General features: G+C 43.3%; 1 protein-coding gene across 2 annotated transcripts in view; it reads left to right on the top strand.

Annotated features, from left to right (window-relative positions):
- Positions 1-471: 471 nt before the first annotated feature.
- Positions 472-14,774, top strand: part of MTTP (microsomal triglyceride transfer protein) — a 35,799-nt gene continuing 21,496 nt past the window's right edge. Inside the window, exons 1-5 of one of the 2 annotated variants that reach the window (XM_081207004.1) lie at positions 472-616; positions 9,815-10,002; positions 12,037-12,180; positions 13,619-13,726; positions 14,136-14,252. In XM_081207004.1, the coding sequence (XP_081063130.1) occupies positions 556-616; positions 9,815-10,002; positions 12,037-12,180; positions 13,619-13,726; positions 14,136-14,252 (618 nt within the window). In that variant the 5' untranslated portion in view covers positions 472-555. Of the gene's footprint in view, positions 617-9,814; positions 10,003-12,036; positions 12,181-12,969; positions 13,003-13,618; positions 13,727-14,135; positions 14,253-14,774 lie in introns of those variants that run through there. The other variant, XM_081207005.1, reaches the window with a different exon arrangement.

Genomic DNA, 14,774 nt, shown 5'->3' with positions numbered 1-14,774 from the left:
TTTGGTCAAATTCATGTTAGTAGCTTCGAGAACACTGTCCAACCATCTCGTCCTCTGTCGTCCCCTTCTCCTTGTGCCCTCTATCTTTCCCAACATCAGGGTCTTTTCCAGGGAGTCTTTTTGGCAAAGTGTAAATGGCCTAGACAAAGAAGAAGTCAGTATGGTACTTTCCCCCAGAAAAGTGCTTGTCTATCCTTGCCTTCCTATCGTGCAGCCTACAGGCTTTGCATTTACTAAATTTACAAGGAGATGAACCAAGTCATATAAGAGCTACATGCCAGCATGTATTTTAGTAAAAAAAACACACACCTGAGGAGAACAATGAAACGTCAGAATGCCACCGGTTACCTCAGTTCTTAATAATTAACTGGAAAGGCCTTCAATGAACTTAGTACCCAAGTGTGGAGTTTGGAATCTGACCCTTACTACATCTAGATAAACATTATTGTGACAGATTCCGAAGCCCTCTTTTCAGGCTTCACTCCAATCGGAGCAGTTCACTTCTCCATAGCCTTGAAATATTTCACAGTATTACAGCTGTTAGACAGGGCAAGCATGATTCTTCTTACTGTACTTTTCCCGTGCATCATTTCCACCTACTCAGCATCTGTGAAAGGTAAACTACTTATTTAGATAACGTTTTGTTATTTCCTGTAGTAATTTTGATTAAAAAGGGGGCAGCAAAGGGTGGGGGGGGGAACTCTGCTAATCTGAGACTTTTTGTTTTTAGATCATATTAAATTTGCCTTACGCTTAGATCACCCAACTGTGGCTCATGAGCCATGTCAAGAGCAGCTTTTCTGTAGTCTGAAAAAGAAAGTGCCAAAGGCATTTATATTATCAGTGAAACTGTCTTCGTCCCTCTCTGGTGGAGTCTGGATCTGGGCTTCAATTCTGTAGCCATTAACAGGGATCTCTATGGAAATGGTGTCAGGACAGTGGCGCTGCCATTGTAACCCCACTAACCTGAGAGTAAACCTGACTGAATGCACTATAACTCCCTACTGAATAGACATGGTTAGGATTGCAATGTGCTTTTATTAATTTAGTCTGCAATCATACTTGTTGGGAGTGAGTCCCATTGAACCCAATGGAGTTTATTTCTGAATGTATAGGAATGTATTGTTCACCACAGTTCTTGAATAACTGTGTATAATAGTTATTATAGTAATAGAAATAATAGTTATTAGCTGAATAAATATTTAACACCCCCCCCAAAAGCCAGTATAAAATTAAGCTGTTACGTATCTTCGTAAAAATAGTCTTCTTACAAAGATTGGAGATAATACTCTGACACGAGACCAGATGTTGCTTTTTATGACTTCCAAAAGATTATTATTATTATGCTCATGATTATGAATTCGTTTGAATCACTTTATGGGATTCATATCAAGAGTGCTCACCATGTTTGTATTGTCAATCTGCCTTTGAATAACATTTAAGAAAAGAAAGACTCCAGTCCATTTGGGCTTTGAATCTGGCAGAGTTCTGAGGGTGGAATATTCAAAATTCACCTCTAATTGTGTACTATAACAAACCCCACCTGTCTTCTTCAGCTCTTCCATGCTGCTGAAAATCCTGAAGTATCCTTTCATAACAGTGATGTGTAGGCAGTCAGCTGGCCCTTGCAAATGGCAGGCTAAATTGATGGGAGTGCACTCAGGATGACAGCTATGTGATATGACACCTTTCTGTGACGTAGAGGAGGATGAAACTCCACTTTTCCAATGTCTAGGTAAACTCTAGGTCCATAAGTGAAATGAAAAAGTGGCTTGCTACCTTCTTACACATGAGGTCAGCCAGGCCATCCGTCTACATAAATACAATGTGAACAGCTACATAGCACAAGGACCAGAGTAAGAACTTATAGGACTAAAGGTAGGAGCTTTTACAGCCAGAATGTCCCCTAGACTTTGAGACTAGAGTTCAGAACATGAGTTGCAATCAGTCCTCAAAGAGGATTAGGAAGATATGCTGACTAGGTTCAGTTCTCAGGACAAAATGGCTTTCGGTTTTCCATGAATGGTCGTTTAGTACAGAACGTTTAACGATAAAAGATGGGAGGAAAGATAATTAATTTTGATACTTTGTGTGAGGATTTTTCTAGTCACCATTTTGGTTCCAGGAATTCTCAAAGGCCCATGGGATCTCTTCAGAAACCATTTGGTGGATCCCTTAGCCCATGGGCACCTGTGTCATGACCTGATCCTGCCCCTATTCATACAGTTTCTGTAGTGTAGTGTCCTTGTCTAGCCTTCTGCTATCTTTCTCGGTTCACCACTGGGATTCGCAGTCCTAGACCCTTTCTACATTCTTACTTTTGCCTCCACTTCTCCCCTGAGATAAAGCTCTCCTTATTCCCCCCTCCTCCTTTCTGCTTGTCTTTCTCAGTCCGTTCTCTTCATTCTCCTTGTTTCCTTCTAGACCCCCCAGGCTCCCACTCCAGCTGCCTGGGGCCTTGTTTTGCAGTTTCTGCAGCCTCTGTTTTATGAGACTTCTTCCTCCCCATTTCTAAGCCTGTTCTGGTCAGCTTCTGGTCAGCCAAGCAGATACTGTCACACTGTTGACTCTCAACACTTTGCTTTTACAAGGCTGCTTTCCGCTTGCTGCACAGAGAGAAGGTTGTTCACCCTGTTCTACATGGGGACGCACTGCTTGAAGGCTGACATTCACAAATCTTAGGGTGCTTATTGACCCAACGTTGTCATTAGAAGTTCACATGACCTCTGTGGCTCACAGTGTCTTTTATCAGCTTTGGCTGATAAAGGTCGCTAGCTATGACCATAACTGAATGGAGATAGCTTGGCTACAATTACCCATGCTCTGGGAACCTCTCTTCTAGACTCTTGCAATATCACCCCCAATCTCCACAACAGTGCAATATTCCCGAGAGATCCAGGCTCTTGTCTGGCGTCTGTGTTTCATTTTGGACAATGAGGCATAGCAGAGACTGTGGCGTCTTTTAGGACTGGGCGATATATCAATATATCGTCCAAAAGCAGTTTGAAGTCCATATTGTGATATCAGTTTCATAGTTTTTGGCCTGGCAATATATTGTGAATCATGATGTTTGTTAGGGCTGGGCAATATATTTTCCAAAACCAGTTTCAAGTCCATATCATGATTTCGTTTTCATAATTTTTGACCTGGCAATATATTGTGAATCATGGCGTGTGTGTTGGGGGAGGGATTGCTATGCAAAAATCACAATGTGGGAAAACCGTGAAGCCAGCCAATGCCTCAACATAACTCCATCGTTATTTCAGACATTGTGTGATATATTGGTATATCATGGTGTTTAGCTGGTGATATATTGCCCAGATATTGCCCAGCCGTAGTGTCTTTATGATATATGGTTTATTTACACGTATGCACAACCTGAGCCTAGGATAGGGGGGTGCACAGCATTGCATTCCAAAAGGGTCTTGCTTCTATCATAGGCACAGTCCTGGGTTCAAGCAGGCATGAGACATCCTGCCTGTTGCCCCACAGCTTGCCTTGCTTTCCCACTCACATAACTCCTAACTTTTCAGTAGGCAGCTGCCTAGATTGCATTGCTGCTTACTGATTCATAAACCTTTTCCCTTAGAGCACACCAGGCATACAATAAAGCAATCCTGAAATTGTACTACTTTCCTTTGTTCTTCTACTGAACCTTAAGCTCAGGGAGGGACTTCACCCATCTTTCCGGCTGGCACAGAATCAGCTTTGTTAAGCCCCCATCTCCATGCACCCTTTGTTTGCTTAACCATTATCAGGCTGGCCTGGACATGGGAAGCTGAGCCCAGCTATTAAGGGTCTGGCTTCCAGTTTAGCTCTCTAAGCATTGATTAAATTCTAGCACTTACTAAATCCAGTCAGCCAGAAACTCTAGCTCTCAAAACCCCATAACAGTGTTATACACAGGGCTCCCTATGTTTGACAGACTTTATGAAAACAGGCTTCTCTCATGAATAGTGAGCAGTGGAAAGAACTGAAAAGGTCATGGTTGTGCATTGCTGCTTCTCTATTTCACATTAAGTACCAAAAATAACCAGCTTTCTTTAAATATTTCTGACGTATAACAGGGTTTAACGTATCTCTTCCTCTAAGAAAAGATTCTGTCAGTTGCTGCCACAAGGCTCCTCCATAAGCATGTTTATTTAGAAGCAAATCCCAAGTTGAAGAGACAGAAAGTACTGTGCACAAGCTTTATATAGTTTACACAAACTTTATGTAGTTAAGTGTATTTATAAAAAGGTCCCATTGGAGCAATGTGTGAGACAGCGCATACTCCCGTGTATAATCAACCAAGGACTGGAGTGGTTTGGTAACACTTCTTTCATTTAAAAAAATGAATGTTGTGCTGGTGGCCAAGACAGTGGTCCTCATCCTCTTTACGTAATGCCTCATCACGTTCTTTATTTCTCTTGCTTCAACCACAAACAGAGCTCAAGCACCTATTCCTGCCAGGCAAAAGCACCCAAAAATAGTGCAAAACAGGAACAATAAAGGAGAATGTAATCTCTCATACCTGCATGCTGCTTCTGTGGACAGCTATAACACTGCTCAAATATGGTGGATTTAGGTCCAAGTATGGTGGATTTAGGTCATAGGCGCCTCCCCGCAACAAGCCCCATCGGGCATTCTTGCAGCCTGCTGCAGGTGTGGGAAAGCACAGCAAGGCTTGCTGCAGCGAAGCCAGGGCACTCAAGGTCGGGGGGAGGGGCGCTTAGTAGTATCCCCATTTGGGGGAGGGAGCCTAAGGTCCCCTCAGCCACAGGGAGCTGGCACCTATGGGTGGTGTGGTCAGATGAGGGCTGCCATCTTAAACCTTCCCTCATCTAGGTAAGTGCTTCACAAAATTCCATGCTTAAAAAAAATCCCTGAATTGCAACAAGTGACGCTGAAGCCCATCACAAGGGATTTTTCTTTCTGTTTTTCTAAATCCCACTACAGTGGTACCTTGGGTTACAGACACTTCAGGTTACAGATGCTTCGGGTTACAGACTCCGCTAACTCAGAAATAGTACCTCGGGTTACGAACTTTGTTTCAGGATGAGAACAGAAATCACATGGTGGCAGCGGGAGGCCCCATTAGCTAAACTGGTACCTCAGGTTAAGAACAGTTTCAGGTTAAGAACAGACCTCCAGAATGAATTAAGTTCTTAACCTGAGGTACCACTGTAAAAGGTTCTACACTTAGGCCTGAAAGGTTCTACACTTAGGCAGGAATAACCAGCTGCACCAATATAAGGTGGGGGACACTTGGCTTACCAGCAATAAATGATTAAAAGGATCTAGGAGGCTTAGTAGACCACAACATGAGTCAACAATGTGATGCTGCAGCAAAAAAAAGCTAATGCTATTCCAGGCTGCATCAACAGAAGTCTAGTCTCTAGATCAAGTTCCACTCTATTCTGCCTTGGTCAGACCACACCTGGGATACTGTGTCCAGTTCTAGGTGCTACAATTTAAGAAGGATACTGACAAAGCTGGAACGTGTGCAGAAGATAGTGACCAAGATGATAAAGGGTCTGGAAAGCAAGCCTTATGAGGAACGATTGAGGGAGCTAGGAAAAGAAGAGATTGAGAGGAGATATGAGAGCCATCTTCAAATATCTGAAGGGCTGTCACATGGAGCAAGGTTTTTTCCTCCCACTCTGGAGGGTAGGACATGAACTAGTGGCTTCAAGTTACGAAAAAGGAGATTCCAACTAAACATTCGGAAAAGCTTTCTGACAGTAAGAGCTGTTCGACAGTGGAACAGACTCCTCTGGGAGGTTTTGCACTCTCCCTCCTTGGAGGTTTGTAAGCTGAGGTTGGATGGCCATCTGTCATGGATGCTTTCATTGAGTAGCAAACCTAGTCATTCCCAAACAACTATGATGACTCAAAGTACATTGTCTGCATCCCTTATTAACAAAGCAAGCTGTCTTTTACTGAAGCCAAGCCATTGGTCCATCTAGCTCAATGTTTCCTACACCAGGAATGGTCAAACTTTTCAGACCCAGGACTCACTTTTAAGCCAAACATGCATTTGGAGACCCAGTTCTTAATCTGTTAGTTGCATCTATTTACACGGTTGCCGTGCTCCTGTTGTGACCCACCTTCCCAGGTGTTGAACCTGGGAACTTCTGCATGCAAAGCAAGCTCTCTGCCACTGAGCTACAGCCCATCTTAGGGCCGGGTTTAGGTTTGATGAGGCCCTAAGCTACTGAAGGTAATGGGTCCCTTTATATGTCCAGCTGTCCTTTGTCAACAACAAATTGTCATTGTTTTTGTGTTGAATATATGCTATATGCTAATTTAGGGACCTAATAGGTATCTGAAGCCATTTGCGCATAACAAATAGGAGCCTACACAACACAAAACACTGTTGCTGTATGTAGGTTTGGTTTCATTTGTTTTTTATCTTATATTTTGGAAATGTACATCCAGGTGGTTTTTTCCTTTAAATTTTTGAGGGGGCCCCAAGAAAGTGGGGCCCTAAGGTAAAGGTAAAGGGACCCCCTGACCATTAGGTCCAGTCATGACCGACTCTGGGGTTGCGGCGCTCATCTTGCTTTATTGGCCGAGGGAGCTGGTGTACTGCTTCCGGGTCATGTGGCGAACCAGAGCAGTGCACGGAAACGCCGTTTACCTTCCCGCTGGAGCGGTACCTATTTATCTACTTGCACTTTGACATGCTTTTGAACTGCTAGGTTGGCAGGAGCAGGGACCAAGCAAAGGGAGATTCGAATCGCCGATCTTCTGATCGGCAAGTCCTAGGCTCTGTGGTTTAACCCACAGCACACCTGCGTCCCTAGTTAATCTAGTTTATACGTAAATCCGGCACTGGCCCTTCCCTTTGTCCATATTAGCTGTCTCTTTGCTCTGCTGCAATCTTCAGGTAGAGGCAGTTGCACTGAACTCAGGTCACAGAGAGCAACCTCTTCCTGTGTGTTGCCTAGGCAACCAGACAAAGCAAGATGCTAGCTTTCACATAACCCTGTCTTTAATACCCAGTGTGCTCAGGCAAGCACTCTCTTCTTTTTTGCTGAAAAGAACTAGACAGATAGTGAAGACTTCTCTAAACAAAGAATAATTAGATTTGATAAATTCTACGCGGGTGGCGCTGTGGGTTAAACCACAGAGCCTAGGGCTTGCCGATCAGAAGGTCGGTGGTTTGAATCCCCACGGCAGGGTGAGCTCCTGTTGCTCGGTCCCTGCTCCTGCCAACCTAGCAGTTCGAAAGCACGAAGTGCAAGTAGATAAATAGGTACCGCTCCAGCGGGAAGGTAAACAGCGTTTCTGTGCGCTGCTCTGGTTCGTTAGAAGCGGCTTAGGCATGCTGGCCACATGACCTGTAAAGCGAGATGAGCACCTCAACCCCAGAGTTGTCCGCGACTGGACCTAATGGTCAGGGGTCCCCTTACCTTTACTTGAGTAGAAACACTGGCCTCCCCAATCCTCACATACAGGCAAACCATGCTTTTGCTGGGTTAATTTTCTTGCACATTGAGGTTGCTTGTTTGCCCTCTCCCTTGAGTTCTGAGAAGGGCTTTGAAATATTCCTACTACCCCTACACCCAAGGAAACAAGGGCACCAGGCAGATTCTGCCCAGTTCCAAGTCTTCTTAGGGCAGGATCACAATGTCTATATCCTGAATCACTTGCCCCATAAGCAAAAAAGTATCAGCTACTACAACAATCAAACACCTATTCCTGGTAACCTAAGAAATCTTCCAGTAGGAGGCATTAGGAGGTTACCAGGAAGATGGCAATCTGAATAATCTGATGGTTAGTGTCAGAACTGGGCCAAGATTAACCTTTCTTTTTATTTTGTATTTATATTTATTAAATTTGTATAGCACCCTTCATCTGGTTCACACATAAAAATACAAGATAAAAACAACAAAACAAAACAAAACAAAACAAAACCATAATAAAATTAAGAACCCCACCCCCAACCAATAAACCTTCCTTCACACCCCCATATTTTTTCAGGATATCCGGTTTCATCTGCTTGGAAATATTTTGGCTTGATTCCATCAGATTATAAATATTCATTGCTCGCTACACGTTAATATTATTTTCTAAGAACGCTGCTTTTTTGATTCACTGAGATTTACAGCAAATTATGAGTTGTTACCAAGCAATGCATTTTAATAGTATTTTCTAATAAATGGCTTGCTGCTCTTTTTATCTTTTTAGAAAAAAAAATCTAAATTTACAAGAGCCAGTGCAAGCTTACGATCTAACCCAAGCCAGCTAGTGGTTAGCACATGTTGTGCATGCCGAGAGTACTAATATAAGGCACAGGCCCTGACAGCTGTCCCAACTCAGGCAGCATAACTTTGTGTATTATACGACAGTATCATGATTTAATTATAGACAGCCGTAATGGCAGACACTAGGGTTGCAAGTCAAGCTGTATATCTACCCACTCCTTCCTGCAAGAACCCAGAGGCACTCTTGACCCTAAGTCAGTATATCAAATACTGTACTAAAGTCCAGGTCTGGCACTATTTAAGGAGTTGGGAACCCAAAGGGCATATGATTGCCCTTCCGCAAATATATCAGAAGGGGGGCAACAAAATCAAAAGGGAAAGCAGCTTGGGTTAAGTAAGTTCTTTTGAATGTTAAGAACGGATGGCTACGAAGAGGACATTTGCACACTGATGCTGACTTTTAATTGTGCATTAAAACTGGGAACCATTTTGGAAGACCAAATTTCCACGTGTTTCGAGGGAGAACTGGAAGGCAGCACTTCTGAGAGAAAATACTAATGTGAAATACTAATCCTAAAATTGCAAACCCTCCGACATTTTTCTGATGAAAATAGGGATGTCCTAAATAATAATAATAATAATAATAATAATAATAATAATAATAATAATAATAATATTTCTGTTTATACACCACCCATCTGATTGGGTTGCCCCAGCCACTCTGAGCGGCTTCCAACATATATAGAAACATAACAAAACATTAAACATTAAACAACTTCCCTATACAGGCTGCCTTCAGATGGTTCGGGGCTCAGATAACTCCATACCCTCCAACATTTCTCCGATGAAAATAGGGATGTCTTAAGGAAAAGGGGCACATTCCGGGATCAATTCCAAAACTGGGATGGCTTCTGTAAATCCAGGACTCTCCCTAGAAAACAGGGACATTTGGAGGGTCTGGAATTGTAGAATTGGAAAGGACCCTGAAGACCAATGAGTCCAATCCCCTGCCATGCAGGGATATGCAACTGTCTCATACAGGGATCAAACCTGCAACCTTGGCAATATCAGCACCACACTCAAACCAACTAAAGTTGCCTGGCTGGCAAACCAGAGAGTCCGTCTGACTTTTAAGTTTTCTGCTGCGCTGGGAGAAGAAGCCAATGTGGTGGTGTCAGTAATAAGAGAGGCTGCTGGCCAGTCAACAGCTGTGTGCTTGTACTTTGCTGCCTCAGCTCCCCCTACCCCCTGTGCCCCATGGCCACCTCTTGAAGTCTTCTGCTATAAAGGTGGCCGGGGGCTTCCACACCCAGCAGCTGAAGACTACCTCCCACTCCACCTTTAGCAGGGGACTTGGAGGGTAAAACGTTCTCCAAGTTGCCAGACTACTAATAAGGGAGTGTTTTTGAGCACTCCAAGAGTGTTGCATCTTCATCTAGCACTCTGGACTTAGGGACAGGCATGTCCAGGCTTGTGGAGGGCATGACTCAGAGAGAGGCAGGCTGGTGCGTCATCTCTCATTTTTAAGCAAAGCTTTAGGGAGAAGAGCATTAGGCAGGCAGTTCGGATTTCTGTTGGTCACTGACTCTGTGCTTTCCACCTTTCTTTCCCCACCCTCACAGGCCACAATACTGGTCCACGAATAAACAATGACAAGTTATATAAGTTCGCCTACTCCACAGATGTGCTTCTGGACAGGGTGAAAGGCTCATCCCTGGAGAGTGCGGGCTACCGAATTTCATGTGGCGTGGATGTCAACTTAGTATGGAGAAATCCTGATAATGATGACGATCAGCTGATTAAAATTGTGGTAGGCAAGCAGTGGACGCAAAAGGACATAGTTAATGTGTTTTCTGCCAGTTGGTTTAAGTAAGAAAAGTGAACCCCACGTATAACGTGGGAGGCAGAGTTAAAATTGAGTTATTTTTTTTGCTTGTGTAAACAGTAAATACATGCTGCATTTAAGTAACTTAAGATGCAGTCTTAAGCATTCAGGGTTGCACTGCTAAGTTTACATAAATGGAAGTATGGCCCAGTATATTCAGTAAGTTACTGGTTCCCACCCCAATCACTTGAAAATCACTGAGGGACTTAATGATGGTGTGCTAGAGGTTGCATGCTTTTTAATTGCATTTTATTTCTTCTTTTCTTTCTGATATATTTTATTGTATTGCAGTTGGGATTCCTACATAAGAGATAAAAGAAGCAATGGAACACAATTAAAAACCAGTTTGAATATTTTATGCAATAGATGTGCCGTCTCCCATCTTCAACCACAAATAGACAGGCACACCACGGACCACTGGTGGTCTGTGAATCACAGTTTGGATACCCCGGCTTACGCTTCCCGTAGGCAGAGTCAGGTGGCTGCCATAGACAGGAGATGGTGGGGGTGGAGGGCAGAGAATGATGGCAGGGTATTGGAACTAGTGAGAATTGCCACCCTTAGCCTACTGCCCTCAGGTAAAGGATGCTGTCACACTGCCGGTGTTGAAGTAAGAGTCAATTGCCAGGCTGTTTGGCTGGTAGAATTGATGGGGGAGGAAATCCTGTCCTTTGCCTCAGGCGGTAAATTGTCTTGGGCCAGACCCAGAGCAATGAAATATACTCTCAGATGAGCACATTTAACTGTGCCGCCCTTAACACAAGGTACTCTTGGAATGGAAGTTTGATGAGACACCCAGAGATCTTAATGGGAGAATTTCCAGTGCCTGAAATTTCCAGTGCACCAAAGTCAGATGTGGGGCCACTGGACATGATCTGGAGAAGATCTGAAAGGGCATAAAATCAGGGTGTCTTATTATATGGAAGACCACATGTACACAGCTGTGTGCAGGTACGTCTTTCACATCTTCTGCTGAATGTTCAGAGGGTAAGGTGGGGGCTATGGAAATATGAAGGCCAGGCATGGGGTCACTGGGCACAATGCTATTTTCTCCTCCCTAGAGTGTTTTGTATAACCCTAGAAGGAAGGGATGATCCTGTTTGTGTATGGGTCATAACTTAGAAGTACGCTTTGTGTGAATAAGACTCCAGGTTCAGTCCCTAGTATTTCTAATTAAACATATCTCTGGCAATATTAGAATCCAAAAGATATCTGAATAGGCCTTAGTGGGCCTTATCCAACGTTAGTCATACTCCTCATAGACCTATTGAAATTAGGAGATATGACCAACTTGGCTCCATTCATTTCAGTGTGTTTGCACTGAGTAGAAACCAGTTGGATACAATTCAGTGTTAGAAGAACATCCTGTGGTAACAGTAATATAAATTCCACATAGTACATTGGATTACCGTAGAATATGCATACTGAAAGTAAATTGGAGTGGGTGAGGTGAAAATCTCAGTAGGTAATCTTCCCCTGTCAGTAGAGGTGCCAAGTTGCCTCCAACTTGTGCTGTACGTGTGTGACATCAGGCACGCAATGCGCATGTGTTGTTGCATCGTCTGGAGGAGGTTGAGTGCTCTGGATGAGCCGGCCACTGAAGCTGTGCCACGTTCAGCTCTGCACTCAGCCTCTTGTGCAGCCAGTATGGTGCAGTGGTTAAGAGCGGTGGACTCGTAATCTGGGGAACCGGGTTCGCGTCTCCGCTCCTCCACATGCAGCTGCTGGGTGACCTTGGGCTAGTCACACTTCTTTGAAGTCTCTCAGCCTCACTCACCTCACAGAGTGTTCGTTATGGGGGAGGAAGGGAAAGGAGAATGTGAGCCGCTTTGAGACTCCTTTGGGTAGTGATAAAGCGGGATATCAAATCCAAATCCAAACTCTTCTCTTCCACCACTGCGCCTGCCTGTCAGGTAAGTGTAGGTGTCTTCATTCTGCCTTTCTCATTTGCTTTTTCAGATTACAGATGCAAAACTTGAAAACGTGCATGAGCGTCCAAAAAAGAAAAACATTTTTGAAGGAAAAAATACAGTTGCAGTAATTGGAAAAGAGCACCTGGCAGCTTTAAAAAGGCCTGTAGTTCTGCAGTGGACTCGTGGAAAGGTAAGGAGTGAGAAGACTTTATTTCCCAGTTCCTGTCCATTCCTTGGACATATTTACACATAATCTCTTCAATTCTTGATATACAGTGGTACCTTGGGTTACAGACGCTTCAGGTTACAGATGCTTCAGGGTACAGACTCCGCTAACCCAGAAATAGTGCTTCAGGTTAAGAACTTTGCTTCAGGATGAGAACAGAAATCGCGTGGTGGCGGTGCAGCAGCAACGGGATGCCCCATTAGCGAAAGTGGTACCTCAGGTTAAGAACAGTTTCAGGTTAAGAACTGACCTCCAGAACGAATTAAGTTTGTAACCAGAGGTACCACTGTATTGTGTTAGAAAAAATGTAGGATCCAAGGCTTATTAGCCAACACTGTGTCATAACTTGTGATGTTGCTTTAATGATGGAAGTTGAATCAAGTGTTATGCAGGTGCAGCAGCAGGTGGAAAGATCACAGGTCAGGGGTGAGATTAGGCAGGGCTTGAGGTGACTCGCCTCCAGTGCTCTTTTTCTGAAAAAAATATGTTTAGGGGTACTCTCATTTTCCTACTGATACTGAAATACAGCCCCTCAATGAGGCCAAACTTAGATTCACAAAATGTTTAGGGGTATACATACCCCTGCATCCCCCCAGAAAAAAATGCACTGCTCGCCTCTATATCTGATTTTAAGTAGCACAGGAAAATAGATTTCTCCCACTTGTATCACATAGGATATTGCTTCACTATGATGCCACAAAACACTGGTGTCACAATGGTGTAAATCTTTAGCAGTCGGATGCCCAAAACAGATAACAGACTTTCTTGATGTCATCGTTTTTAGAGGTAGAAAAGCCCTTTTCGTAAGCACTAGCTAAAGGTGCAAAGTCTTGAGTTAAGTTCAGATGTAGCAGGACTGTCTGGCAGGTCGAAGTTCGCTGTGTTTTCGACACGTCTCCATACCGTTCATTTGGTTACTGTTCGTTTTTGCCTGATGAGGTTAAAGTACAAGATATACGTTATCTTGAAATTCTGCTGGGGTAGTAAGAGAGGGATGACTATAAAACGTGAGAGCATTCTATATCATTTCCCCAAGACTATAGCACTTTTCACACAACTATTATAAGGGTTCTAAAGGCATGGACAGTGGATGCTGCCTTACACCAGGTCAGAGTCATCCATCTAGCCCAGAATGTCTACTCTGACTATCAGCAGCTCGTCAGGGTTCAGACAGAGGCCATTCCATCATCGGATCCTTTTTAGATTGGAGATGCCAAAGATGGTACCTAGGATTTCATGTATGCAAAGTATGTACTGTGAGAAAATCAAGCATTTATTCCCCCATACGTACACAATGAATTTGTCTAAAAAAAAATTCATGTCATCAGGCCTGAGTTCTGGAGGACAATTTTCAGGTGAAAAAAAATATTCCACATTGTTGTTGTTTTCCCTCTCCACTCAGGTTAAGAACTTCTACTCCTATGAAAATGAACCTGCTGTTATTCAGAATCTCAAGAGAGGCCTGGCTAGCTTGTTTCAGATACAGATGAACTCTGGGACTGTCAATGAGGTACTGCATGATGTTATGCAAGCTGCACAATCTCTCAAATGTTCACTGCTAGTGTGAAATGTATTTGACTTTGCACATAATACAGAAGCAAATGTGTTATTGAATCAAAGAGCTAATCGTAAGGCAGTTAATAACCTCTGCCTAAGGCCCAGTCACATCACCCTCGGAAATGCACCTCAGCAACATGTGAACAAGTGCATGGTTGATGGTTTTAGTTCCTTAATATGTGTGTGTGTGTGTGTGTGTGTGTGTGTGTGTGTGTGTAGTTTTAAGACCCATATGGATTTTATTGTATTGGTGTCAATATCATGTCTACATTGGCCCTGACACTCTGGCCCAGAGGCTTTTAGGTATTCCAATGTGATAATGCTTTTGCCATTTTTTATTGATTATTATTTAATTTTTCTAGGTGGATATTTCCGGCAGATGCGATGTTACTTACCGGGCTCAGGAAAATGAAATCACTAAAATTAAAGCCTTGAAATCTTGTAAATTAGAACGGACAGGATTTACCAGCCACAGTCAGGTATAGTATGGATAATATCTTCAACACATACTGTAGGCGTGCGCAGAAGCACTGAATCATGCTTTGTGCATGTGCAGAAGCGCCAAATCGTGTGACATGTGTGCGCAGATGTGGCGCTGCAGGTTATGAATGCTGCAGGTTGCGGACGTTCCTCTGTCACGGATTACGTTCGCAACCCGAGATTCCACTCGGACCATTGGTTCAATGCAATTTCTAACTAAGCAGTGTGTACTAAAATGCAGATACTGGGACAAAATATGCATAACATTGAATATACTAGTGAAAACAACATATGGAAATGCATTATATTAGGGGAAATCACATGCAAAGATGTGTACATTAGAAAAAATTTGGACTAAAATGAGGACTTTTAAAAAAATAGCAAACCTGTGTGTATATCTGGGGACCCTGGCCTAATCACAATTGTTCATAAAGTCATTACACATGCAACTATACTGTAATTATAATCATTACACATACAACCATACTGTAGTACATAGCTAGCATACCATAGCTATGTTT

This window comes from Podarcis bocagei (assembly GCF_964188305.1).
Source record: "Podarcis bocagei genome assembly, chromosome: 9".
In the NCBI taxonomy this organism is placed as follows: Eukaryota; Metazoa; Chordata; class Lepidosauria; order Squamata; family Lacertidae; genus Podarcis; species Podarcis bocagei.
Note: the sequence above shows the minus strand (reverse complement) of the source record. Positions and strands in the feature narration are given on the sequence as shown.